At 47.6% G+C, this 25,953-nt stretch overlaps 1 protein-coding gene across 1 annotated transcript in view; it reads right to left on the bottom strand.

Annotated features, from left to right (window-relative positions):
- GABBR2 (gamma-aminobutyric acid type B receptor subunit 2) overlaps positions 1 to 25,953 on the bottom strand; it is a 337,234-nt gene that overhangs the window by 71,544 nt on the left and 239,737 nt on the right. Inside the window, exons 8-11 of the mRNA XM_088793317.1 lie at positions 20,732 to 20,792; positions 8,357 to 8,437; positions 4,807 to 4,957; positions 1,658 to 1,790 (exon numbers count right to left, since the gene is read on the bottom strand). Of these exons, the coding sequence (XP_088649443.1) occupies positions 1,658 to 1,790; positions 4,807 to 4,957; positions 8,357 to 8,437; positions 20,732 to 20,792 (426 nt within the window). The remainder of the gene's footprint in view (positions 1 to 1,657; positions 1,791 to 4,806; positions 4,958 to 8,356; positions 8,438 to 20,731; positions 20,793 to 25,953) is intronic.

Below are 25,953 nucleotides of genomic sequence, written 5' to 3'. Positions count from 1 at the left end.
GATAGCTGCCCATAGACTTATATGGTGCCCATGATATCACAAGGCATCCCAGGGCCCAAAAGTCATGCAGAAATGTAGGGGACCACGTGCTGCGGTCATCATCCTCATGCCAGAGGGTCACATTTTGAAGGAATAAACCACTAATCTGTACCCAAAGGACTTCTGAGCAACTCAGCTGCTTTGGAAGCTGACTCCAGGTACCCTGATGCCAGCCAGATGGGGAACCTGTGCCTCCTAAATGCGCTTTCTTTTTTTTTTTTTTTTTTTAAATGCGCTTTCTTAACCCCTAGAAGGGCAGGATAAAGCAAAGGGGCAGTGATGGGCTTGGAATAAAAAACACTGAGAAGGAAGCTTGAACTGAGTGAGCCCTGGGGCATGTGGGGTTTACCTGCCCTCCAGGTCCACCCGGAGAGGATGAATGCTTGAGCACCCCTGGGATATCAGGGACATGACCACCCACTTCTCAGATGGAACCTTTGAACGTAGTAAGCATAGTTCGAAAGTTTCCATCTTAATTGCTAAACAATTCACATTGTCACACTGGTGACATTAACAATTATATGACGCTGTGTTAAGAGTCAGTCCAATCTAAACATCTGCAGGAATCAGGGGCGTATCATCACGTACAACGTGAGACCCCCGGGTTTTCCCCCCTTTCCACTTGCTATCTCAGAGCATAAGCATCCAATGCAGCCCCAAAAGTCCAAGGCATGGGGATGACCTGCAGTGTGATTTAGGGGTCTGCTTGTTTATCCTTGGCTGCCAACTGCCAATCCATCACAGACCAGTAGTGGGCGACACTGAGACTTTAGAGGAGCAGATAGCAAACGAAAAGAGAGCTTCGCAAAAAGGGGCCTACATTGCTCTTAACACCTTAAAAGAAAACAGCAACAACAAAAACGTTGCTATTGGATTAATTCGGTAAATACTGATCCTTTGACGGCCCCTCTAGCTCTGGTCCTCCATGCAGGGAATCAGATGAATTATTGCATCTGGGACAAGAGAGAGACCCAAACAGCTAAACCAGTTTTGAGAGATGACAGTAGTCAAAGTCTAGAATACAATCTCAACTGGTCATCCTCATCTTAAAAAGCAAGCCGATGATACTTTCCACCGAGAATTAGTTCTACACAACTGCCAACTGCTAATGTATAATACTCCTTACAATAATAATACCTAAGCGACCACAATTTAAAACATGTTAATCAATTTTCAATATAATATTTCTAAAATTTAGTAGATAAAGTTATACTGTTTTGGGCTTCCTTAATATATGCATGTGCTGTGATTGTTATTAGGGTAAATGGGTGAATTTGTTCCTTCTTAAACAGCCCTGACCTTGACCTCAGGTGTGGATGCTTTTCTGGGTGGTAATTTATCTCCCTCACTTTTCTAGGTTAGCCAATCATTTTACAGGGGCTGTCTTCTAGCAGTGACCTATTGAATCCATGACCTTAATTTTATGGCAATACTTAAGTCCCTTTCGGTCTGAAAGCAACACCCTCTTGCCCTGTTGAATTGTGTGAACAGCTGAATGGGTTGTCTGCTGCCTGTTCATGCATTTTCATGCATTTCTGAGTTTGTGTGTGTTTTTGAGGATTGAGGTCACCAAGAAAACCTTACATCATGTACCATGGGAATATGCAGAATGACTTACGGTGCAAAGGGTTTCGAAGGTCTTTTCAGAGACGAAGGATCCATCAAGGCCAAAGAGAAAGATGGATGCGTAGGAAAGCATTCCTCCGAGGATGATGAGGTTGTTCATATAAGGGCTTGACATCTTTATCAGCCTGATAAGAGAAGGATATATGATGGTTAACAGAACTGCTAATGTAGTTATTACTTCGACAAATATTTTCTGACTGTGTATATTCTTGCCAAGGCTGGAGGAGGAGAGAAAAATACAAGCTCTGGTCTCCACTGCCCCCTCTCCAAGACTGTGCCACCGATTAGGGACTGTTTTCCCCCACTAAAGGACCCCGGGCAGCTATCCATTTCTAGTTGTTTGTTTTCTTTTCTCTTTGGTCAAGTTCACCTACTGCTTCTTTGGGGACAGCTTGTAGCATCAGCTTCTCCAACCGTTAATTTTTAGTTTACACAAAAACGTTGTCAACAGGTTTTTTGTTGGCTGGGGCTAGGAAGACATGCCAAATCTGGAGACTTCTACATTGACTTTCAGCCACTGTCCACAGTGAGGAGGAAGATGTCTCCACCACACTGCCCTGTGCTGCGTGGACCGGGTCTTGGAGGTCTGCAGGAGAGAACTCAGGGCTGCGCAGCAATTGTGGTCCCCAGTGGTGAGTGGGCATCCACTTTGGCTGCCTGAAGCTCACACCGTTCCATGCACAGGGGGCCACACACGTGGATAGGCACACCTTCCCCGGTCAGCAGGTGATGAAGGGGGACAGGAGTCTCCATCCCCATCCCCTACCCCTGTCTTCATCAGGCTACTGTTGGGGGCATTCTTTATCCTCCCAAACTCTACATGCTTCTCTCTCACTCCCTCCAGGAATCCTGCTGTGGCTCTCAGCTGCTCAGCAAGCCAGGACTGGGTTAAACAACCTTCAGGTGGCTAGAGTTCAGCCTCAGAGGCGCCTGGAGTTCAGCCTCAGAGGTGCCTGCCTCTTCCAGCACAATCTGCTCATAACGTCTTAAGTTTTCAGGGGCCCCATGGTCCAGGTGTCCTTTTACAGATTGCAATTAAGGTCAAGTGTTCCCCAGACACTTTCTTTTGCATTACGTACTGTGTTTCCCCGAAAGTAAAACCTAGCCAGACAATCAGCTCGAATGTGTCTTTTGGAGCAAAAATTAATATGAGACCCAGTCTTATATTATTATAGTATAGTATAGTATAGTATAGTATAGTATAGTATAGTATAGTGTAGTATAGTATAGTATACCTAGTCTTATATTACAGTAAAAGAAGACCGGATCTTATATTAATTTTTACTCCAAAAGACGCATTGGAACTGATTGTCCGGCGGGGTCTTATTTTAGGGGAAACATGGTAGTTCTATTAATCCTTCCGCATTGAAAAAATGTTATGTGTCAAAGTGGTAGAGAGATAAAAAGCCTGCTGCACACTGTGGACCATGTTCGGGCTTTTGAGTTAGGAGCACTGGGTCTAGCACATGTCCCCTGTCACCCCACAGAGGTGTACCCCTGTCAAGGCAATTAGACAGCTGAGTTTCCTCACTTGTGAAAGCATAGATCACACTGCCCAGGGCACATGTGAAGCTGAGATGAGACTGGATCCTGGAGGCTCTTTTGCAGACCATGAACCATAATATAAAGCACTTTCATTCTTATTACCACAGGAAGCTGGGGAAGGGAGAGGCCAGGAGTTGGACAGGCTTCCTGGAGGAGGGGACCTTAACGGATTGGATAGCATTTAGGAAGATAGAAGTGAGAGGGATTTGGAATCACAGTGACATTTATTCCTATCTCTGCAGATTTTTTAATCTGCAAAGCCAGTCAAAAAATTCACATGGATGCCAATCTTTGGAAAGAATGATTATAATTTCCTCCAGGAGGCCAAGAGGGGGTAGTTAAGGAATGAAAGGAATTTAGTCTTATGATAGGGGCAGCTAACTGTTGTAACGGGAATTCTTGAAGCTCATAGGAAAGGAATCTAACATTGAGAACTATGTGCCCAGGCCTTGTGCCAAATGCTCATCATTTAAAGTTCGTATGGCGTATACAGAGGTGATTTCACTTTTTGTGTGTGGCAGTATATGTGTTATTGGTGATAAATAAAACAAAACAACAGATGAACAAAACTCTTTTTCTTTGTTTTTCAGGAAATAGGTTTGACCTAAGCAGTTGCTACCCAAAACACCAAAACAACCACCACAAAAAAGCTACAGCCTCTAAGTTTCCCCTTTGCAAACAGAAAAAAGAAAAACAGCTGTTCTGGAATTGGGCTTGCTCCTGGCAGCCCTGGAGGTCATGCAGTGTGGCTTCTGGGCATGATGGCAGAGTCGTGTTGCCCGTGGGCAGGCACTGAGGTGCCAGCTGGTCCAGATCTGAGCCCTTGCTCAGTTCCTCCCTGGGTTCAGGGATTTGCTATGGAAACCAAAGAAGCTGGCTGAGCTTGGGAAACCCTACCGCCTGGGGTGGTGGCCTGTTCCACCCGCCAGTGACCAGAATACCTCAGAAAGCGACTGCTCTCCTCCAGAGAGTGAAGGACATGTGTGAGGGGAAAGAAATCAAGACCAGAAACCAAAGGGATGGGTTCGGCCACACCCAGCAGTGTGGCTTGGGCAGTAGCCATTGTCACTGTGCTCTCATCTGTTATCTGGGGAGTTTTCTGAAGGGTCAACCGAAATGATGTGAGTTCAGGCCTGGGAAGTGCCCAGCCCTGAACTCAATGATCCCCTTTGGCGGTGCTTCCCTAAGACTCTGGGGGGTCGGTCAAAGACATTGGGGGGCTCTGTCTTCTAGATTTCTCCTCCTGGGCTGCCACCACGTGCACACGCATAGCTAAGCTCTGAGAAGGCATATGGACTTGGATTCTTCAGTGTTATCTAACCTCGCCTTCCCCAAACATATCTGGCCAGAGACTCCTGTGCAACCAGCAGCCCTGCCTGTGTGTGTGTGTGTGTGTGTGTGTGTGTGTGTGTGTGTGGTGTAAACGTAAGCACATGCTCATGAAACAGCTAATAACGCCTCAGGAACTGAGCAGCACGCTTTAGAAAACTGCCCCTAAAACATCTCCTGTGCCTCGGGAGAACCTGGCATGTGACACTCCTACGAGGTGTGTCAATCCAGAAAGCACGATGTGAGGGGAGGGCGTGAGCAGCTTACTTCTGATTCCGGTTCTTGATGTTGAAGAAGAGAAACGCGCTCGCCATGATCATGCCCAGGATGGTGAGGGCAGACAGGATGCTGTACAGAGGTAGGGAGATCTTCCGCAGCTGCTCCAGGATGATGGTCTTGTCTTTCGGCGGTTTGGACCCTGGAAGGCCAAGGAAAAGACATCAGCAGAGCCCAGGGCACAGTCGGCCCCCGAGAGCGTCTCTGCCTGGATGTCCTTGACAGTGCCACCTGTGTACCAACTCTGGGCAGGACATGCCTACCAGGTGAGTGGGCTCTGGTGGTTGGCCAGCCAGCCCAGCAGGGAGCCGGAGCCAGGACTTATTTCTTTCTCTAAATAGAATCAATAAGGGATTTGTGATGCATTTAATAGCCATTAGAAGACTAGAATTTGATTTGGTCTAATTACCCTGTTGAAAAACCATTGCCATTTATCCCCAAAGGTACCAGTGAGTGGATCAGAAGGTGCAAGGCTGGGTGCTGGGAGTGGGTACTATTGGGTGTCCCTGGAGGGTGAGGAACTTGGCTTTGGCTCTCAAGGACTCTGCTCCAAAATGTAATAATGACCACCCCCTTACCAGGGTGGACACTTTGCCTGTCAATTCCATACAGACATATATGGATTTTCTGCCTCAAGGTCATTATGTTATAAAAGCTCTTTCTGGTTTTCCATTGTCATAGGATTTGCTAACTGTGGGAGGCAAGAGCTACCGGCACACCTTCCCCTCCCTGCTGTGCCAGGACTGGACCGAAACTGTGGGATTCCATCTCTGTGTGTGACTTTGGAGCTGTCCCTGCTCATTCTTTAATGGCACCAGGAACCTGGGGGCGCTCCGAGGGCCACAGGGCAAACTCATCTTTGTGGACGGGGGCACCGTTCTCCTGTTTTAGTTTTACCAGGTATGGCTAGCTTGGGAGAAGGGATGCAGGGACTTCTGCAACCCCTGCCTCACTCCTTTCAAATCCTCTTTTTCAGCTGCTGTTTCAGGTCAGGTTTCTGCTGTGGAATTGTGAAATGTTGGGGCTCTTCCCTACAGTAGGAGGGTATGCAGAATCAGCCAGCTGCCCAGGAGTGGCCGAACCTGGGAGCCTGGGGAGACCCAGCAGGGGTCACAATGACACCACCCGACGGCTGTGCCATGGATGCCAGCCTTGTTATGTCTCCTTTCCCAGGAGACGAGCAGAGGACGGGCAGATGTTGCTATAGGGGTTGAGAACTCTCCTGAACATCTGTGTTTAAAAAACTCTGCTAGCAAGTTCAAATGTGTTTGAAAACATTCAATGGGAAAGAGGAGTGTGAACCATGTAAACAGTCTAGGGAAGCTGCCAGGTTCGGAAACAGCAAGGAACCTGCTGGCATGGTTAATGTAAAGCTTTAAGCAGTTCATGCAAAGCAATATTTTTAAGGAATGGCTTCAAGAACGGAAAGTCAGGGCAAAAGCAGACACTGCAGATAGAGGTAGCACCATTTCTTGCTTCCAGAAGGGAAAGCTCAACATCTGGAAACTTCTACCCCCGCTCGCATTCCCCCTCCCCCCACCTATAGCCTGGACTGGATTAAGCTGGCTCAGGTGCCTCTGGCTCCCAAACACAAGAGTCATCCTGGGGGCGCCCATGAGTTCCTGGCTGGAAACAGGCCCCTCTCTTGGCACTGAGGAAGGGGGGCGAGGTTTGAGCAAACATTATATGATGGCTGCGACCACTAGATGTTTGTGTAGGAACAACTTCAGAAAATTGACAAGAGCCCCTCCTCCTTACTCCACCTTCCCTTCCCCCGAAATGGCATTTTCCCATGGTGCATCTTAACTGAAACATTATGGAAGCCAAGTGGTAATGACTTTTCAGAAGTGTTAGTAACAGCAGCAGCCCTGACTTTTCTTTCTCGCTACTCACCCAAGCCATTCATTCACTATTCATCCTTCACCATTCCATCATCCACCACTATTCCTTCACTCACCATCATTACTAATCACCAATCATCATTACTGACCAATCATCATTAATAATCACCATCCACCTGTCAGGCCTGGTGTTGGGCACAGTGATTCCAAGATAAGCAAGTCAAAGTCCCTGTCCTCCAGGAACTTACACATTAGCTACGTAAAAAGAAAAAGGCACTAAGAAGCAATCATGTATAGGGAATGCTTACCACGGGCTAAGCGCTTTATAGCGATGTTCTCATTTGATCTACCCAACCATCTCACGGATAGAGAAGATTATTCCCATTTGGGGGGTGGGGGTGGTCAACAGTTTTCTAGGTGCTAAGTGGCTTTCATAACTAGTAAGTGGCAAAGCTGGCAGAATTGGAACCCAGTTCTGCCTAACTCTGAAGCCTGTGCAGACTGCCTCCAATGACAGCGTCCAGGTGGTTGATAACACCAGGCATGGGGGGGCCTACGCAGGACGCAGAGGGCAATTCCACCTGATGGAGGCAGAAAAGACTATAGAAAGGAGAGCTGAGCCTCGGAAGGCGAGTCATTGGCTATTCACGAGGAATACAAGGTAGAAAGGGCATTCAGGGCAGAGAACCCGTCAGGAGCAAAGTCGTGGTGGTGTTCTGGCATATTTGAAGAACTGTAAGCAGGTTGGTTGGGGAAATGTGAAAGAGGAGGCAGAGAAGTGAGGAGGGGTCCCTTCATGGAGGCCTTGGGGGCCACACCATGGAGGACCCTTGCTGTGAGCAATGGGGACTGTGCAGGGCTCTGAGCAGAGGTGGGGCAGCTTCAGCGTGGCATGATGGCAAGGGCACTTTGGCTGTTGAGGGCAGAATGAACTTGAGGGGGTTAAGACAGGTTAAGCCCATCCATCCATCCACCCACCCACCCACCCACTTCTTCACTGACTCATATGTTCACCTGTTCATTCAGTTTTTCACCTACCCACACATCCACTCACTTGATCAATCACGTATTCATTCTTTCATCAAATATTATCGAATGTCCAACATGTACCAGACCCTGCCCAGGAGTTTAAAGTCAAATAGGATCCAGTCAGGGAACTCATAGTCCAACAACCTAGAAATTTCATTGCCAAGTGAGAGTGGCCATGGGAAAGGCCAAGACGAAAGACTGTGGAAGCCAAGAGAAGGGAGCCACTAGCTCAGCGGGGGGCAATCAGGGAAGGCTGCACAGAAGAGGTGTTTGATCTGGTTCTAGAAGCTGAGGAGGAGTTCTCCAGCAAAAGGAGAGAGGGAATGGTCTTCCAGGAAGGGCAGCAAATGGAGACCAAGCCCCTTCCCAGAGGAGGAGACAGAGCTAGATTTCGCTGGGGAACCTTTGAAAAGAATTACTCCTGGCCGTCCTCTGGTTTAAACACAGGTGCCTCAGTGAGAGCCAGCACTCATACCAATTCCAGTGTTCCATCCCAGGAGCTGGAATACAGCTCCCATGTGAGTGATGGGGACCCTGTGCTCAGTGAATATGTCTTGAGAAGAGAAGATATTCCCTCTTTCCCATGAAGCCAAGGACTCTGAGCTCAGATAATACCCAGGCCTGGGAGCAACTGAGTAGGCGCCCTCCTCCGAGAAGCCCACCTGACTTACCTGGGAACCTAATGGTGTCGTTGATGATCTCCAGCGTGTCAGCCACAGCGTTGTATTCTCCCACCTTCACTTCCCTGCTGTCTGTGGGGAGCAATGGATAGTGGCTGATTAGATCCCAGTCCTGTGTTTGTGTCTGGGTGTTCCCATCCCAGCTCTTGCTTCCCACGCAGGCCCTGGCTATATTCTTGCAGGCTTTTCCTTTCCCCAGTGCCTCTTCCAGGTAGAATCACTAAACTTCCTGATGTGGGCTGGAACACTCTCTCTCACACTGTCTCGTCAACTGGTCATCTGTCCTTTGCTGTACATCTATAGATGGGGAGTCTACTCCCCCCATAACTGCATTCTCTGCCTGTTACCAAGTCCTTCCTGGTTACTGAGAGGAATGGTCTCTTTGTAACTTTCCCCTGTCCTCTGGCTCTGTCCTCTAGGACCACACAGACCACCTCTGCTCCTTCTGTCCCAGGAAAGTCCTAGAGGTTGAAGACAAAGACAGATCGTCCCCTGGCACTAACCCCCAACCTTACCTCACTAAACATCATTCATGTCTGCTTCCTACCCAGGCCCCACCTTGCACCACTGCACAATGTCACTGTCTGTGTGACAGAGTGTAGGCCCAAGGACTAACCAACACACTTTAGGCCTGATCTGTTCAGCAGCAAGTAGAGGGGACCATCCCCTCCTTCATTCTGTACATTATATTCCTATTAATGCCTTCTGAGGTGGAATTCGCATCTTTCAGAAGCTACGCTTCTCTGCTGTGTCACACAGAGCAGAGTCTCCTTCATACGCACGTGTTCAGGTGTATTTTCAGACCTAACGGATGCATTTGAATTTACCTTCATCCTTGATACTATTCAGTTGGTGGATTTAGGTCATCATCAGAGATAATGATGAGGGAGCTGGACCAGGGCGGTGATAGAAGGAATGGAGAGTGGGAATTAGATTTGACAAGGGTGTCTTGTTTTCTGGGTAAAATCTGGACAACTGGGTAATCAATGGGTTGGGGAGATGGGGAACAGGGGAGTGAAGCAAGTGACTGGGGGGCTAGTCCCTGAGTGGGGAACCCAGGATTCAAAGAAGAGGACAAGATGACAAGTTCCCGTCTGACCGTGCTGAGCCTGAGGCGACTGTGGCTCATCAGGTGGAGACGTCCTTGAGTCTGGAGTGGGAGGAGAGGTGTGGGCTGGGGACAGAGAGGACACCCCCAGGGATAGTACCAAGTGAGAAGAGGAGAGGACCAAGGGCATAATCCTAGGAAGTGCCAACCCCTAAGGGGCGGGCAGAGTAAGGACATTGCAAGGAGACTGGGAAGGAATGGCCAGGACACCGGGAACAGATGCCAGGAAAGAGTGGGCATTGTGGAAGCCAAGGAAAGGGACAATTTCACAATGGAGCTGGCCAGCAATGTGACATGCCACCGACAGGCTGGCACAACAAGCTCTTTGAGCCAAGGACCAGTGGATCTGGCATGTGGATTTGGGGACAGTGGTGATTACAGATAAAGCAGATCCAGGGGAAGGTGGGGGTAGAGGTGGAGGACCAAAGGAAAGGAGTGTGGGCTTAGCGAGCGGAGCCCCATGGCAGAGCCGGTAGACAGGGTCGGCAGGGGACAGGCAGGAGCCGAGGGGATGCACCGAGCCCCACAGTGTGCCTGGATCTGTGCTAGGAATTGGATGTGCCTCTCTTTGTTCAGTTCTCACTGTTGAGTGGAAGAGGTGTTTTTAGTCCCACTTTACAAATGGGGAAACTGAAGCTCAGGCAGGTGGTGGCTTTGCCCAGGGCCCCACTGATACTAAGAGCAGAATCCGGGTTCAAATCTAGGATGATTCCCACACTCCATGCTCTTCCCGGACACGGAGCCTTGTGGGATCCTTGCGAGGGGACAGTTTTGTGCTGAGCTGACCACCCCATGGGCCACCTGAGCTTCCTGAGTGTGTTAACTGAAGAGAAGAGTGCCCACCTGCCCACCTGCGGGGCAGACAGGTTCCCAGAGCTGCAGACCCTGGTCCTCAAAATGCCCCGAGGTAATAAAGCGATGGCATCAGGAATTCCAAGCGTGCACCCAGAGGAACTGCCTGCTGGGGCTCGGGCTTTGTAGAAAGGCAGGTACACTAGTGGTTCCTTATAAACATTCAGGAAACAGAACAGGGAATCCCATAGGCTGGCCAGACTTCTGCCTGCGTTCCTTTCACGATGGGGTGGAAAACAGGGCTGTAAAAGTCACTTCCTTCTCCAGCAAAGGTCTCCCCGCCATTTGGGCGGGGCGTCACACTGTGCAGGCGGCTGTTGCTTGCTTGGGTCACCCAGTTCCTAAATGTCACATTAGCAGACCCTGCTGGGAGCTCCAGCATTCCTGTCCTGGCCTTTTGAAGTCTCAGCCCCAATCAGCTCCTACCCCTCGGAAGAAAAGGCCCTGATTTATTTATTTGGCGTGGGTAGGCAGCACATGAAATATGCAGGCTGATCGGAACAAATCATCAGGAGCCGGGAAGTGGTGTGGCCGGCCCCCCTCCACGCTCCCAGCCTCACAGCCCACCCCTCTGACTCACACACGATGCCCTGCTGTATATCCCATGGCACCAAAATAATACTCAGCTTCCCACCACGACCGTAATCACCATAATCTCTCCCTGGGGGCAGTTTTGGAGGCTCACAGGCACTGCACACCTTCCTGCATTTAATGCTCACGGCAAACCATGAATAGGGCATAATTCACTCTGGTCTACAGATGAGGGAGGAGCCTCACACAGGATAAGTGCATGCTCAGAGCCACGTGCTGGGCAATGGCCGAGGGGACGCCTGAACTTGGGTCCCCTAGTTCTGAATTCAGAGCACTTTCACCAGCCATTCTGAGCAGGGGCTCCAGTCATTCAGCTCACATGTACCGAGCGCCTACTGCATGCCAGGCCTAGCCCGAGCTATTTCATAGTGGAGAACCCCTCAAAAACAGCAGCGTAGGGGGTGGAAGGTTAGGTAATTTCCTCGTCCTTGACCAAGGTGGCCTTGGACATCTGTGCCGGAGGCTGGAGATACAAAGATTCAGAAAACATTCATAAACTCTGACTTTGTAGTTTAGTGACTGCAGCCTTACCCAGCCCTCCCAGGGCGGTAAAAATTATTTCCATTTGCAGACAGTATTTCCCTTGCAGTCTGCACCTTGTGAGCAGGTGGCCACACGTATAAAATGGGAACTTTCAGAGTGGCTATGAGAATTAGAGAGGAGAATACAGGCAATTTCTGGCTTGGGGCCTAACTCACAGTAACTGTTCAATAAATTGTAGTTATTTGAGTCATGATCAAAGTAACTGCGAGCGATTTGCTAGGTCCCCAAACACTCCCTGTGTTTTCTTACTGCCGTCTTTCCCCACAATGGTCCCTCTGCTTGGAAGGCGGCTTTCCCTTCCCTCTACCAAACCAACATGTCCAAACCCAACCCCCCCTTCTAGGAAGCTTTCCCTCAGTACTGTTTCTCCCCTCCCAGCACCCCAGCTGCTGTGGGCTCAGAGCCCTGGGTGACAGCCCTCGTGTTGGAACAATGTCCCAGGTGTACGCAGGCCTGATTCCTGCCGGCCAGTTGGTTTCTGAATGGAACCTGAAGTCTTGTTTCTGATATCCTGGGCAGCATGGAGTTTCGTCTCCTGCACCCTACCCAGGGCCCTTCCTGGGTCTGCAGGTGGAAGGATGGTGACCATGTGCTCTTCCACTTACCCACAGTCTATCTGGAGGGACCATGACAGGCACCTGGCACTTTTAACTTTTGACTCTTGGGTTCGTTGGGAACTCCATTGTGCAAACTATGCTAACCACTCATTTGGCTACAGGCCAGCCTTGCAGACTGTGGGCCAGGGGATTTGTGGACAGTTTGGAGGGACTCCTAGGGAGGGCGGGAGGTGGGGGAATTGAACAGAGGGAGAGGGGCTGCAGCATGGGGTCGGCCACGGGCGGGCACCCCTGCTCCCCAAGCCCTGGCTCATTGTGTGATTCTGGACAACCACTGCCTTTCTCGGGGCTTCAGTTTCTCCACCTGCAAACTGCACTGCAGGGGTTCCTGTGGGTCTCAACCCTGGCCAGGTATTAGAGTCACCTGGGAAATGTTTAGAAAATACCGATGACTGGTCTCAACATGGACCCATCGTATTGGAACCCCTGGGGGATTGCGGGGTGGATCCTGGGTGGCGATGTTTTTCAAAGTTCCCCAAGCAGACCCAACGCATAGCTAGGGTTGAGAACCGCTGGATTACACTGAGGGCCCTTTAACCCTGACACTTTCTATTCTCAGAGGCTAAAAATGCTGTGAAACAAAGAGCCCCCTTTCCTGCAGAATCATACTGGTTCTTTGTTGTGGGGCAAAAAAACAAACAAACAGAAAAAAACTGTTCTCTTTAAAAAGTGCATTCTTTATTTCAAATTTTGGATCTGGATGATATATAAAGAAAATAGGTCCTATTGGTGAAAATTAGGCTGCCAAAAAAAGTCCAGTCTGAAAATATTCACTGGCCGTGGGCTTGAGAGCGTCCACGGGATGGATGGGAAATAGCTTCAGTCACAGAGTGATTCTGCCTCCTTCCTGTATCTCAATTCTGGGTGCGAGAATCAGCTGCAGGGACGCCAGCCTCCTGCTTTAGCTGGGTCCCCACAGTCTGCCTCAGGGACTCTACTCCCTTCACCCCAAATGGCCATCCATCCTCAATTGGCTCTAGGTCTGAACTGAAGAGGTGTATGAGTCCTTTAACGTTTAATTGTTGCTGCGAATGTGCAAACTCAACATATACTTTGAGGTGTAAAACAAAGGATGGTCTCGGCTCAGTGAAAACCAAAGATGCTATAAGCTTCCTCCATTCTAGGACCCCTAACAAAACCCCAAGCTCAGGGGGCATAGAGGGCTCTGACAGGAAGACGGGACACTTGGAGCTAGATTTGGCTTTGCCATCACCTCCATGAGGAGTCTTGGGGAGGCCCCATCCCCCGCCTGGGTCTCGCTAACACAAAGGGCAGGGCAAGGAGATCTGCATGGCCTCCAACTCTGATGATCCCGCAACTGCTTTGAAGGGTCTTGCTCATTCTAAGCTGAAAGCTGCTGCATGAGGCTTCCCCTCACAGGTCCTGGCTCAGCCTGAAGGCTGCACGTCACATCGATTCTGCTCCTGGTGGTTCTTCAGAGAGGGGCACACGGTGATTTGGGGCCTTGATCCCGCTCTTCTCCAGGAGGGCCAGCCGTTCCTCAGGGAGGGATTTTTCCCTCCCACCCCCGCTGCCCCCCATATGGTCACTATGAACAGGGTCTCTCTCCTCTCACTGGGGTCGGAGGAGATGGAAGCCACACCCCTCAGCAGCACCGAGCAAGACAGACTTGTGCTTCCTTGGCCTGGATCCTCACACACACTCGTTTCTGCCTTTACAACAATATGGCACTGCTACATTTTTAATAAATTCGACTTCATTGACCTTTGTTTTGAGATTTTTAACAGGCTAGGAGGACACTGGCCCAATGCTCTGTGAGTATAACCCCGCCAAGGGCAGCTTTGTCCATGGACTTACCCGAACTGGCCTAGGGGCAGAAGCTAATACCTGATGGGATGAAGGCACATACAAACACAACAGGTTATTTGCACCTGGAACAAATTTTTTCTCTTCTCCTTGGCTAACTCCCACTGGTCCTTCAGAATTCATCTTGGATGCCATCTCTCCCAGGTGGCATCTTCTAGCCTTCCTAGAATCTGCCAGGTGGAGCCAGATGTCCCTTCTCTGAATGCCTTTTTCACATATCACATCCAGCCAGGGTCCTGTGTCTGCTCCCCACTAGACCAGGGGCTCCCCGAGTAAAGGGGCTGCGTCTTACCCATCTCAGCACACACTGTGCCCAGCCAGCACCTGGCATGCAGATGCCAGGAAATGACTATTGAGAAACTTCAAAAGCCCAAACCATAGGACCTCTACCCTAACCCCCCAAAAGAATTTAACCACCTCAAAATTAAAAACTTCTGTTCAACAAGGACTCAAGTTTACGACAAGTGACCAAAGGGGAGATGTCTGTGGAGCCTAAGCCCAGCAAGGCACTGATATCTAGGTTACATTAAGGAACTCTTGCAAACCCCTAAGAAAAACATAGTACCCTCAAAATAAATGGGGTCAAAGGATCAGAACAGACAATTAACAAATATCTAACAAGCACAGAAGAAATGCCCCAACTCTTTAGTAATCAGAGAAATGATATTTAAAACCACAATATATTAGTTTATACCTTCAGATTGGCAAACAATGAGAGATGAGTGTGCTGGGAACACTGAGTGGTGGTGGGAGGTGGGGACACAGAAATCCCCACGCGGGTGGGAGTACAGACAGGCAGGGACATTGAAAGAGCCATCTGGCAGATTGTAGGCACATTGTATTCACACACCTTCCAACCAAACAAGTTTGCTCCTGGGCGTTTGTACTAAATAAATGCCCAGTTGGGTTCTTAAGGGGACATGTGCAAGGACCCTCATTATTTGTGGAGGCAGGGAGTTGAGGTGACTTGGGTGTGTGTCACTGGGAGAGGGGATGGGTGCAGGGTGGGTGCGCCCCATGGAGTGAGCAGTGAAAGCCACGGTCTAGGTGGACACACAGGAACATGGAGGCATCTTACAAAACAAAGTGCTGAGTGAAAAAGAAAAAGAAACAGAAGAGATATATATAATCCAGTTGCATTGACATAAATTCAAAATATACACACGAAAAACAGCAACACACATTTTGCAAGGACATGTACACACATATGCATTAAACACTTAGAACTTCTGCCTTTCATTGGAGGGAGTAAAATATGAATGAGGGAAATAAGAGTATAAACAAATGAACAAGCGAGGCTTTCATGGACCAATGATAACATCGTATGGAGTGTGAAGTGTGTCCTAAGGGAGAAAGATTGTACTTTTCTCAAGAAATTCTGGAAGGGGTTAAATCTGGGGTCATTGTCAAGAGGGCCCAGGAGAGGAGAAGGAAGCCAACAGTTGCCATGGACTTTCTCTGTGACAGTCACCAAGACAGGAACATTCATAGCCTCATGACATTAAATTCTCACCATCACTCTCAAAGCAAGGAAAGTGATCATCTTTTTTTTTTTTTTTTTTTTTTTTTTTTTTTTTTACTATTTTCAAATAAATGCTGAAATGATGGCTCAGAGAAATTAAGCCACAGTACCAAGCTAGTAACTATTAGACATGCCTGCTTCAAAGCTCATATACTTTTCACATGATAGGAGATGAGTTCCCCATCACTGGAGGCATCTAAGCAGTGGGTAATGCTATAAAGGAGAGTCAGGGATCCCTTCAACATAGAGAATCTAAGGCTCAATGAGACACAGGGCCTGCGAAATAATGCTGCCTTCCAAGCCATCTTGTGCTCCCTGAAATGTAGGCCTGGATCTTGAGGGCTGGGAGGTGTCAGGGTCACGGTCAGGCTCTTAGCCTGAAAGAACCCACACTCACACGTGTCCTTCCATTCCTCCTGACTCACATCCTTGCCCAGCTGGTGGACAAGTCTCTACTCATTTTCAGTGGCAGCTGACAAACTGGCCTTCCCAGTTTGTCAGAGAGCTACAACACAGGCTTGACAGAGGAAAAAGATATTAAAAATCAGCCTTAGGAGTCTCACACTAGGGTCAAACCTGCTCCGCAAGTTTTCTAGTAGGTTCTGGGAAATTCTCTTCCTGCTTTCATAGGCACTGGCACTCAGCCAGAGAGATTATGAAAGCCCTTTGGGGAGGGGTGCTGGTGGTGCTGGTGGTGGGGACCATTTCTATTCAACTTGGTTTCCCCCAGAGGACGTGGTAAAGTGCCTGGCAGATGCTTAGGGAATTTGCACTGCATAGAACCGTATCGGTTACCCTGAGGACCAAATGGTAGCTAATGTCTGCAAATGGGGAAGACAAGCCTACATTTCACTAGGTACTTTCTGAATGACCATTATGTTGTTAGGGTGATAGAAGACCCCATCCCTTCAAATCAGGTGCTGAAATATAAAACTCCAAAGTCGGAGTCCTTTATGTTGCACAGAAGCAGTGTGAAATTCAAGCACATCATCATTCACCGAGATGCTTACAAACAGGCCTAATGAAGGCAGGGGCGACGAGTTAGAGCACAGATGCTGAGATTTCACGAAGAACAGCATAAACAAGGCTCTAATCATGGCTTCACTCAACTTCCTTCCCTGCTGCAAATTCTGAGCCATGTTTAGACTTCGGCAGTAACATGGGTTCTTTCTTCTCTTAAGGGGGAAAAACAAGCCAGTCCCTTAGCATTCATCCTCGTCTCATGTGGTTTCAGTGGAAGTCTGCGATGGCATGGGGGAGGTGCTCGGGACTTGGAGTTGAAAGCTGATGCCCCACTGTACCCAAGGTGTGTGGCCAGCGGGATGCTAATACCTGCTTACCTACCGCCATGGGAAGCGCCCTCAGAATAGTGCCTGAAACAAGGGTAAGAAGGCACATAATTTATTTGGGATGTGATCCTAGGATACACTGGCAGGGGTGCAGGGAGGTGAGACAGGAAAAGGAAGGGAGCCAGTACAAGGTGCATTAATGAGTAGGTGTCAGTCCTCAGCTGACATCTGGGGACAGAGCAGGACATATCGTGGAGTTGTTGAAAGTTTCTACCCAAGGGGAAAGGATGCTGGGGGATTTATCCTCTACTTCTCATTTATCCCTGGCTCAGGGCTGCCCCTGGAAGCATTAACTCCCTGGACATCTGACCTGCTACTTGCACAGGGTGAGAGATGCAGGTGCTCTTAACACGATGCTTATCCTGAACTGCAGATGCTCGGAGGCTCTGGGGGGGGGGGCACCGATGGCCTCTACCACCCCTACCCTCCAGGACTGTCCTGATGGGCGGAGCTAAGGGCTCTGGGAACCCTCAGAAATGGAGCAAATGGAGGGAAACTGGGGGTGAAGAAGATCATTCTTTGGGCTCTGAAACACTCTCTGGATTCAAAAAGCCTCAGTCTCAGGAGGGGTCATGGAGCTTCCCCTTGCACATTATTTTAGAATAATTCTGTTTATCCAGCACTCCCAAGTTTGTAAAAAAGATAGTTTCTCCAGCCTGAAAAAACAAGGCCACCGTTCTGAATTAGCTTCAGTTCACATTTCTGTTGCCAAGGCTACCTGCTGTTTACTAGACATTCTGCCTCCACTTAAGTCAGGGGAAACCACGAAGTAAGTGAAGATGTTCCTAAATGTCCACAAGCCACATCCCTAACCGATTCAGCAAACATTTACCAAGAGCTAGGGAGGAGCCAGGCAGCGGGCTAGCTTGCAAAGTGACTAGTTTCCTGGCACTAGAGAGTTTATAGAGGGAAAACACATTGGATCCTTAAACCCACCCAAGGAGGCAGGCAGGGCCGGCATTACTGCCATCCCATTGTCCAGAGGAGAAGACTGAGGCTTGGGGAGATGAAGCGACTTGCCCAGGAGCAGACCTTGCAAAGGGAACCCCCACTGCTGGGGCTGGCTGTTTGTGAATCAGCTCTCTCATGGACCCTGCTGTCCACTGTCCCCTCTAAATAAAAGGGAAGGAGGCGAGGGAGGAAGGGAGTGAGGGAGAGAGACACAGAATGGCAGAAAACAACAGGTTGACTCCATTTAGAAGCCTTTTGCAAGGTCAGTGACATGAGGAACTGGGAACCCCAGGGTTAGGGGCAGGCTCACCCTCTGGGTAAATTCCCGGAAGGTCCCAGAAGATAGAGTCTGGACCAGCCCCTCTTGGAGCAGGAGCAAGAGCCCAGAGAAGAGAAGGAATGAACTCACTGTCCCACCGTGAGTCTGTGCCCACCCCAAGCACATCTGTTCTCCTGCTGGGCCTCAGTTTGCCCTCTGTGGAATGAGATGATGACCAGGAGCCCTTCCGTCTTGAACAGCCTATTTAATAATTCAATGCCCCTCCATCCTGGCAGACAAGGCATCTCTGAGACCCTATGAATTTGGATAACTAACTATTGTGTTGATGTGAACATGACCCAAGCATCCCTCTGTCAACAGGATCAATGTCTGTTTTAAAACAACAGACACAGGAGCATCTGCCAGGCCCAGCTCTGACAGTCAATAAAAGCTGGACACACATACAGTGAAGGGAGAGGGCTCATAGGTAAGCCGCATAGGTTAGCCATTAACCAGCTGTGTGTCCCTGGGGGAACACTGCCCTTACCTGGGCTTCAGTTTCCCCATTTATACCATGACGTAGTGGGATGAGATCATCTCTAAGGCCCTACCCCACCTGACATCGTACATATCATTAGGGGTGGGGAACAGCGACAGTAGTAGGCAGACAAAAAGGTACCTGGGGGTGGGGTGTCAACACACCAAGCAAATCTGGATTTGCCCCAGAAAAATGTCATAATTTTTGACAAAGTGATAATCATAATTGCTACTACTTGCTGAGCAAGAAACGTATGCACATATTTGGCTGTGTTATCTCGTCTAGCTCTTCCCACATCTTAAGGTAGGTAGGGTTATGTTTTTATTTGACAGATGAGGACATCAAGGCAGAGGCTGTCACTTGCCTGATGTTCTACAGCAGCTTGAGCTCAGATGAGTCAAACCCACCTCTGAACTACTGTTTGCTACATTGCTTTCCTTATAAATGCTAATAAATTGGAGTTGGTGTCTGATCCTAACATTGGGGGGAAAAAGCAATAATATTGGCATGCACTTGGAGCTGTGATCAGCCAATCAATATTTTACAAAATATTATCCTAGAATGATATAATTTGAGCACTGGAAATGTGACAAGGGAATTTAGTTGCAATCGCTCAAAAAAAAAAAAGTATCTTTGCCAAGATGCTCACTTTGTTCAACCAATGAAGAAGTAAGACTTAACAAATGGGAAAATAATTACGTTTGCCTAAAATTACATCTTTTGTGCATGTCAGAGAGCTGACGTGCATTTCAATTACCTGCCAAGAGAAGACAAATGGGTAACTCTGCAAGATTGCATTACGGAGCAATAGTACCCAAGAACACCTCTCCTGACTGATCTGAATCCAGCGGGGATTTGTCTGAATGGATCTGAGTAACTCAATTGCATTTTGCGCTTTCCCCTGGATGATTTTCGGATCTGCTCAAAGTAAGTTGACACAGAAGGCATGGCTTCCAGAAACATGCAGATGCTGAAAAACACTGTCTGGTGGTTCTGCTAACACCCTGTTAATGACTACACTGAGCTGAACTGACGTGTCTGCCTAGAGCAGGGGTGTCCAAGCTGCGGCCCGCGGGCCAACTGCGGCCCACAATCCATTGTTAATTGGTCCGCAGCAAATTCCAAAAATATATTTAGTTTACTTAAATAAACCAGGTGAGGCAATACGTACTTCACCTCGAGTGAGTGGCCCGGCTCTTTGTGTATTTTACCACATATGGCCCTTGGTGAAAACCGTTGAAAAAAGTTCAGACACCCCTGGCCTCGAGGAATGGCCAGCCCTGCTCCTCACGGATGCCCTGTGGGCTCTGACAAGAGCCTCCCCCTTTCTGGGCCTCTATTTCCTTCTTATCACATGAGAAACTTGGTATGCATGATTTTTGAGGCCCCTTCCAACTCTCACAGTAGAAAAGTCCAACAAATGACCTGGTTTCTTACCAAAAAAAAAGGCATATAAATAGTATGTGTGGGGTGATTACAGGTTAAAAGAAATTATAGAGACACATTAACCAAATGCAAAGAGTGGACCTTGTGTGGATTTTCCAACAAAGCAACTGGAGAGACATTTTTGAGATAATCGGAGGATCAGCATAGACTGGGAATGAAAGGATATTAAGAATTGTTAACTGTTTTAGGTGTGATGATAATAGTATTGTGGTTATGTTTCAAAGCTCCTTATCTAGTAGAAATGCATACTGCTATATTTATAGATTGGAATGAGATAACGTCTGGGAGCTGCTTTAACATATTAGAGCAAAAAAAAAAGGGGGTGGTGGTGGAAGGATAAGTCAAGCTACAACAAGACTAGCAAAGTGTTAATAATGGTTGAAGCTGGGTGATGGATAGATGGGTTCACTACGCTATTCTCTCATTTTAGAGACTGTTTGAAAATTTCTACAATCAAAAACTAAAACAATGCAAGCTTTCTCTGAATATTAGAACTGTCCACCTCCACATATCCCCACACCTTCATGAGCCTCTCAGAGTCAGGTGGGAAGACTGAACAGGCCTGAAAAGTAATGCAGTTGAGAAAAGATATTTTAAATAGGTTGAAATTAATGTTTTCACAGAGAAGTGTTTTCTATTGACTCTGTTTAGTCTTATCTGGAACATCATATTTTCATTTCTTTTGATATATTTTATTGCATAAACATAACATCCTTGAATATAGAATTCATCAACTAGAAAGAATAAGCATTAAAAAGCCTACCTTGAAATTGAGTAAATTTAATAGTCCCCATCCTCTCCCCGTTCCGGAACACAACTTGACCCTAAAAAATGAAGCACAACAAACAAACAGGAACAAAAGAGAAATGCTATATTAGCCCAGACACTACTGATCTCAACTGAAATTCATTAATTGTACAATGCAATTATTAATATTGGAGAAAAAAACAGACTCCCACTACATTGCAGATGCAAAATTAAACTAATTGTTTTTAAACTGCTTGTGACTTTATCTGGTTAATTTGAGGAGCACAGAATCAATAATGGAGCTAACACATGTGAATTAAAGCCGAGATATACATCATCATTATCATCACAGCTATTTATTAAACACCACGTTTCCTGTGTTACCCTGGGACAACGTCCTCCAGGGTGCTGCAAAGACAGAGGCAGAGGTGAGGCCCGTGGAGCGGGGCCCGGACTCTGCTCCCGTGCCCCTCCCATAAAGATGTGTGGCTTTGCTGAGGCTGTTGGGCTTGGGGACCAGAGTGGGGCTGGAAGTTGGTCCGAATTTCTTATTAAGGACAGAAAATGTTCTTGTAAGTTCTTCCTGGGTGGTGACGTCAGCCTCAATTATAACTGGGCAATGAGGCAGCACAAAGTTAAGCTTCTTGAGCCAGTGAGACCTGACTGGTGTCACAGGCAGCTGAGCCCCCTTCTTTAGGAACCCCAGGGGCTAAAGACTGTCATCTGTCACATCTGCTTTGCTGGCTGATACCAGGGTTCCATATGCTGGGCTAAATAAACTGGGAACATAAAGGTGGGGTGTGGTCTCTCCTTGCCAATTTAGGGTCCACCTAAAATTCTGCACCCATGCAAGGAAATTAACAAACATTATATCAATGAATTTTACGACAAGCCCGAGTGGAAAGGGGAATGATCCTGATTTTACAGATCAAGAGACTGAGACTGAGGGAGGTTATGCCCTTTATATGAGGTATGATCATAAAATACGGTGAATGTTTAAATTTAAAAAACGTATTACAGTAAAAGACACATTGCCATCAATCCCCCTCAAAACATTCCCCCTCTTTTCCAACACACTTATCCCATCATTCTTGCCACTTTCTGAAGCAGTTCTGGAAGTCCTCTTTCATATGTGTCTTTAGTTGCACTGTCGTGGCTGCCCTCATATCCTGAATCGATTCAAAACGTTTACCTTTCACATCATTTTGTCTTTGGGGAAGAGCCAGAAGTCACACAGTGCCAGATCTGGGGAATAAGGTGGGTGAGGACACACTGTAATGTTTTTATTTGACAGAAATTTCTGTACCAGAAGCGATGTGTGACACGGAGCGTTTTCATGATGGAAGATGAAGTAAAGACACTCACAAAAGAGGACTTCCAGAACTGCTTCAGAAGGTGGCAAGAATGATGGGATAAGTGTGTTTGAAGTGTGTTCGAGGGGGAGTATTGTGAGGGGGATTAATGGCAATGTGTCTTTTACTGTAATACATTTTTTGTGGCAGTTTTTTTAAATTAAAGTTTATTGGGGTGACAATTGTTAGTAAAGTTACATAGATTTCAGGTGTACCATTCTGTATTACATCATCTATAAATCCCACTGTGTGTTCACCACCCAGAGTCAGTACGTTTTTTAAATTTAAACATTTACTGTATTTTTTGATCATACCTTATATAAGGTCACTGCAAGTGAGGCTGCTAGAATTCACCCCTGAGTTTGATTTTAATGCCATGCTACTTCATGCTATAGCAGGTTGTTTCTGATCCAGAAATAAATTCTTTCCTACCTTTCCATTAATGTGACATTAGGAAAAGAAATGGTCTTAAAGGTACACTGCTTTACTCTCTCAGTTACGCTCTTGCATCATCAGGTAATAGCACAGACAACTTCAGATCCCACTCAATCCTCAGGAGAAAAGTGCCAGAAAGTATCTTCCCTTGGTGGAAACCCTAAGTCTGAGGCCCTGCGGCGTTTGGCACAAAGAGAATCACTCAACCTGTTCTCAGAAGTAGAAACACCTTCTAAGGCCACTTTGACACCTTTTTGAAATCCTGAAGACAGCTCTGAGTAGTATCAGTTTGAAACTAAGGCCCGCCGTATTCTATATTTGGGAGATGGGAAGCAATTCCCTGGCATGTGAAAACACTTCAGCGGAAGGTGAGATAGGAGCTGTGATTTTATTTCTAGGGATGACTGAAGAACACAGAACCTCTTCCAAAAGGATCACATTTATGCAAATGGACCACTTTGCATGGGTAGGAAAGATGCAGAAAGGGTCGACAAGGAGGCCGTTTCTTCGTTTGACAGTCGGAGATCTAACTAGTTCACCTATTTCCTGCCAAGCTTTGAAGAATTCCAAAGACGTCTACGTCTAAAATGTGGGCAAATTCTGCAGAATCCTTATTAGTTAAGTTAAAAAGCATATGGAATAGCATTCAAAGCTTGGACCAAATGGAGTGGAATATGGGGTGGGGATGAAAAAGAATCTTCCTGTACTTTTCTGTTTTATTTTCCCCCTTTACTTTTAAAATAAAACTAATTAGTCCAGCTTTGAAGTAAGACCTGTCATACTTTATTTTACGTACAATAAGCATTTTTAGTAACAGTAGTTCCTCCCAGCTCCTTAATTTCTCAGGTAATGCAGCAGAAGGAGGCCAGCGTCTGAGTATCCCAAACCTGGGTTCAGTGTCCCCTTGGGCAAGTTCCTGGACACCTGAGTTATGGACCTAGCATAGCACCTGGTCTACAACAGGCACTCAGTAAATGGCAGTTGTAATTTTTATTTAAAAACATTTAATAGAAGAGAATTGAAATAAAAAAGATTTTAAACACCAGAAAGCTTTCCAACCCTTGGGAAGAGATTTTATTTTCCACATCATGTGATTTCATCTGGCAAAGGGGTAAACTGTTGGGCCTTTATCCAAGGTGTCCCCACCTATCAGAAACATCAACCCCCAGGTGACTGAGTTCCCAAACCACACTGTGCTCTATCATGGGAGAAATCTGAGAATTCTGATTGTCATAATGGACGCACAGATGGGTGACTGACTATGCAGAGAGTCTGCACCAGAGAAGAAGCCAGGAAGCTCTGTGAAGCCCCCTTCTGAGGAAGCTATGTCATGTGATTCTTTCCTGAAGGAGTTACCACCACACCCCGTTTGAGAGCTGAAGCCAACTCTGCTACCTTGACCATGGCTGACTGGATAGCACCACTGTCCCAGCTAAGCTGAACTTGATTAGATTGGACATGAGGAAGGCCACACATGAGTCAGGTGATTTTCATGAAATTCTGCTCAATAAGCATCCTCCATATTGGAACGTGGCCCACTCATACATCATCCACAAATATTTACCTACCCTGGGCCAGGTATTCTTCTAGGTGCTGATTCTTGCTCTTAGCTTTATATTTGATTAGGAGGGACGGACAAAACAAGTTTGCCAATAAATGAATAAGATAATTTCAGTCAGTGAAGAGTGCTGTGAAGAAAATAAAAAGGGTGTGGCTGGGTGAGGGGAGCAAATCTATTGCATAGCCAGGAAAGACCTCACCGCAGAGGTCACATAAGAGCTGAGGCCTGCATGGCAAGAGGGAGATACCCCAGGCAAAGGGAAAAGCCAGGGCAGGGCAAATGCCCTCAGGTGGGAAAGGAACAGAAAGGGCCAGCATGGGGGGCACAGTGAGGGAGCAAGGAGGTAAGTGGGGCCAGAGCACATTCGACCTGGAGGACATGACAGGGTTCTGGAGCGCAGCCAAGAGCCTAGGAGGTTAAACAAATAAGTACTATGATCTGAGATAAGATTTGAGACGATTGCTCTGGTTGCCAGATAGAGAATGGATAGTACTGTCTTTTCCTGAAAATAAGACCTAACTGGAAAATAAGCCCTAGCATGATTTTTCAGGATGACATCCCCTGAACGTAAGCCCTAATGCATCTTCTGGAGCAAAAATTAATATAAGACCCGGTCTTATTTTCGGGAAACACAGTGGTAGCACGGCAAATGAGGAAGCAGAGAAATGGAGAGTCTGGCAGCCAGTAACCCATGTGTGAGGTGACAGAGGCTTAGGCTAGGGCAGTGGCCAGATTCTCTCTTGCCACCTGAGTACATCGCCAAGGTGGCTGAGAGCTGTGGCCTGAGCAGCAGTGGGTTTCCATTCTACTCCTGCCATCCCGAGCACTGGACGCCCTGGATGTGCTGTCCAGGGGCCCTGTGGACAGGATCAGGTTGGAGGCACTCATTTCCTCAGCTGCCACCATCTTGGCTGCTGTTGAGTTGCCCTGCGCCCAAAGGGACCTGTGTCAAGGTTATACCCCTTCCTGAGGACCATCCTGCATTCAGTGGTCAATGTGAAATGACATAGGTCTAGCCCTTGCATCTCAATTCAGGACAATTATGAAGGACCATGGGATCTGGAGATCACTGTAGGGTGGCTGAGGCTATGCTTGCTGCTGTACCACATTTCAACTTGTCCCTCTGCCCGATCCTGCTTCACTTCTTCTCTTCCAGGTTTTGTTCCTGAGATCGCGCCCTGATAAACTTCCTGTATGTGAGTCTTTGTCTCAGAATCTGTTTCCTGGGTAACCCTACCTAAGACACCTGCTATCAAGGGTCACTGGGACTATGTCTTTCTTGCAACGTGAAGGAGTCTGAGTGACGAGGCGGTGGGAACACAGGCAATGGATTCTGGCTGAAGCCCACGCAGCAACTAGAGAATCATGGCATTTACATACACATATGCTCCAGCGTCACTGCGGCCAGGTAGTTCAGCCAGGCCAACTGGGCCGGCGTTGGTTTCTTAAACCCCAGTTTGAGTAGGGATTTTTTTTTCTCTCTTCCCCACACACCTATTCTTTATGTATATATAAATGTCACGACTCGCTTTAAGCTTCTGCCGTGTGCGATCCCAGGACTGTAAACGAAGATCTTCACATCCACTCAAGACTCATCCACATGACGCATTAAATTCCAAAACAATGGAGTTGGTGACTCTGGCCGGGGTGGTGGCTGACGCCTATCTGTCTGTTAGCTCACCATCCTCACTCACTCTTCTATGTCCTCTGTGTTGCAGGGGTCCAAAGCCTGGAAACCACATTTCCCAGAATCCCCTGCCAGCTGGTTTCCATTTAGGTTCTGCTAATCAGAAGCATTCATGAGAGATAAGAAAGTATGCATAAGGGAAAAGCTATTTTTTTTTCTGCTTCGGTGGCAGCAGCAGGCACTCTGAGTGATTGCAGGTGTCT

Source organism: Rhinolophus sinicus, chromosome 16, assembly GCF_057876585.1.
Source record: "Rhinolophus sinicus isolate RSI-liver-muscle chromosome 16, RSI-T2T, whole genome shotgun sequence".
Taxonomy (NCBI): domain Eukaryota; kingdom Metazoa; phylum Chordata; class Mammalia; order Chiroptera; family Rhinolophidae; genus Rhinolophus; species Rhinolophus sinicus.
Note: the sequence above shows the minus strand (reverse complement) of the source record. Positions and strands in the feature narration are given on the sequence as shown.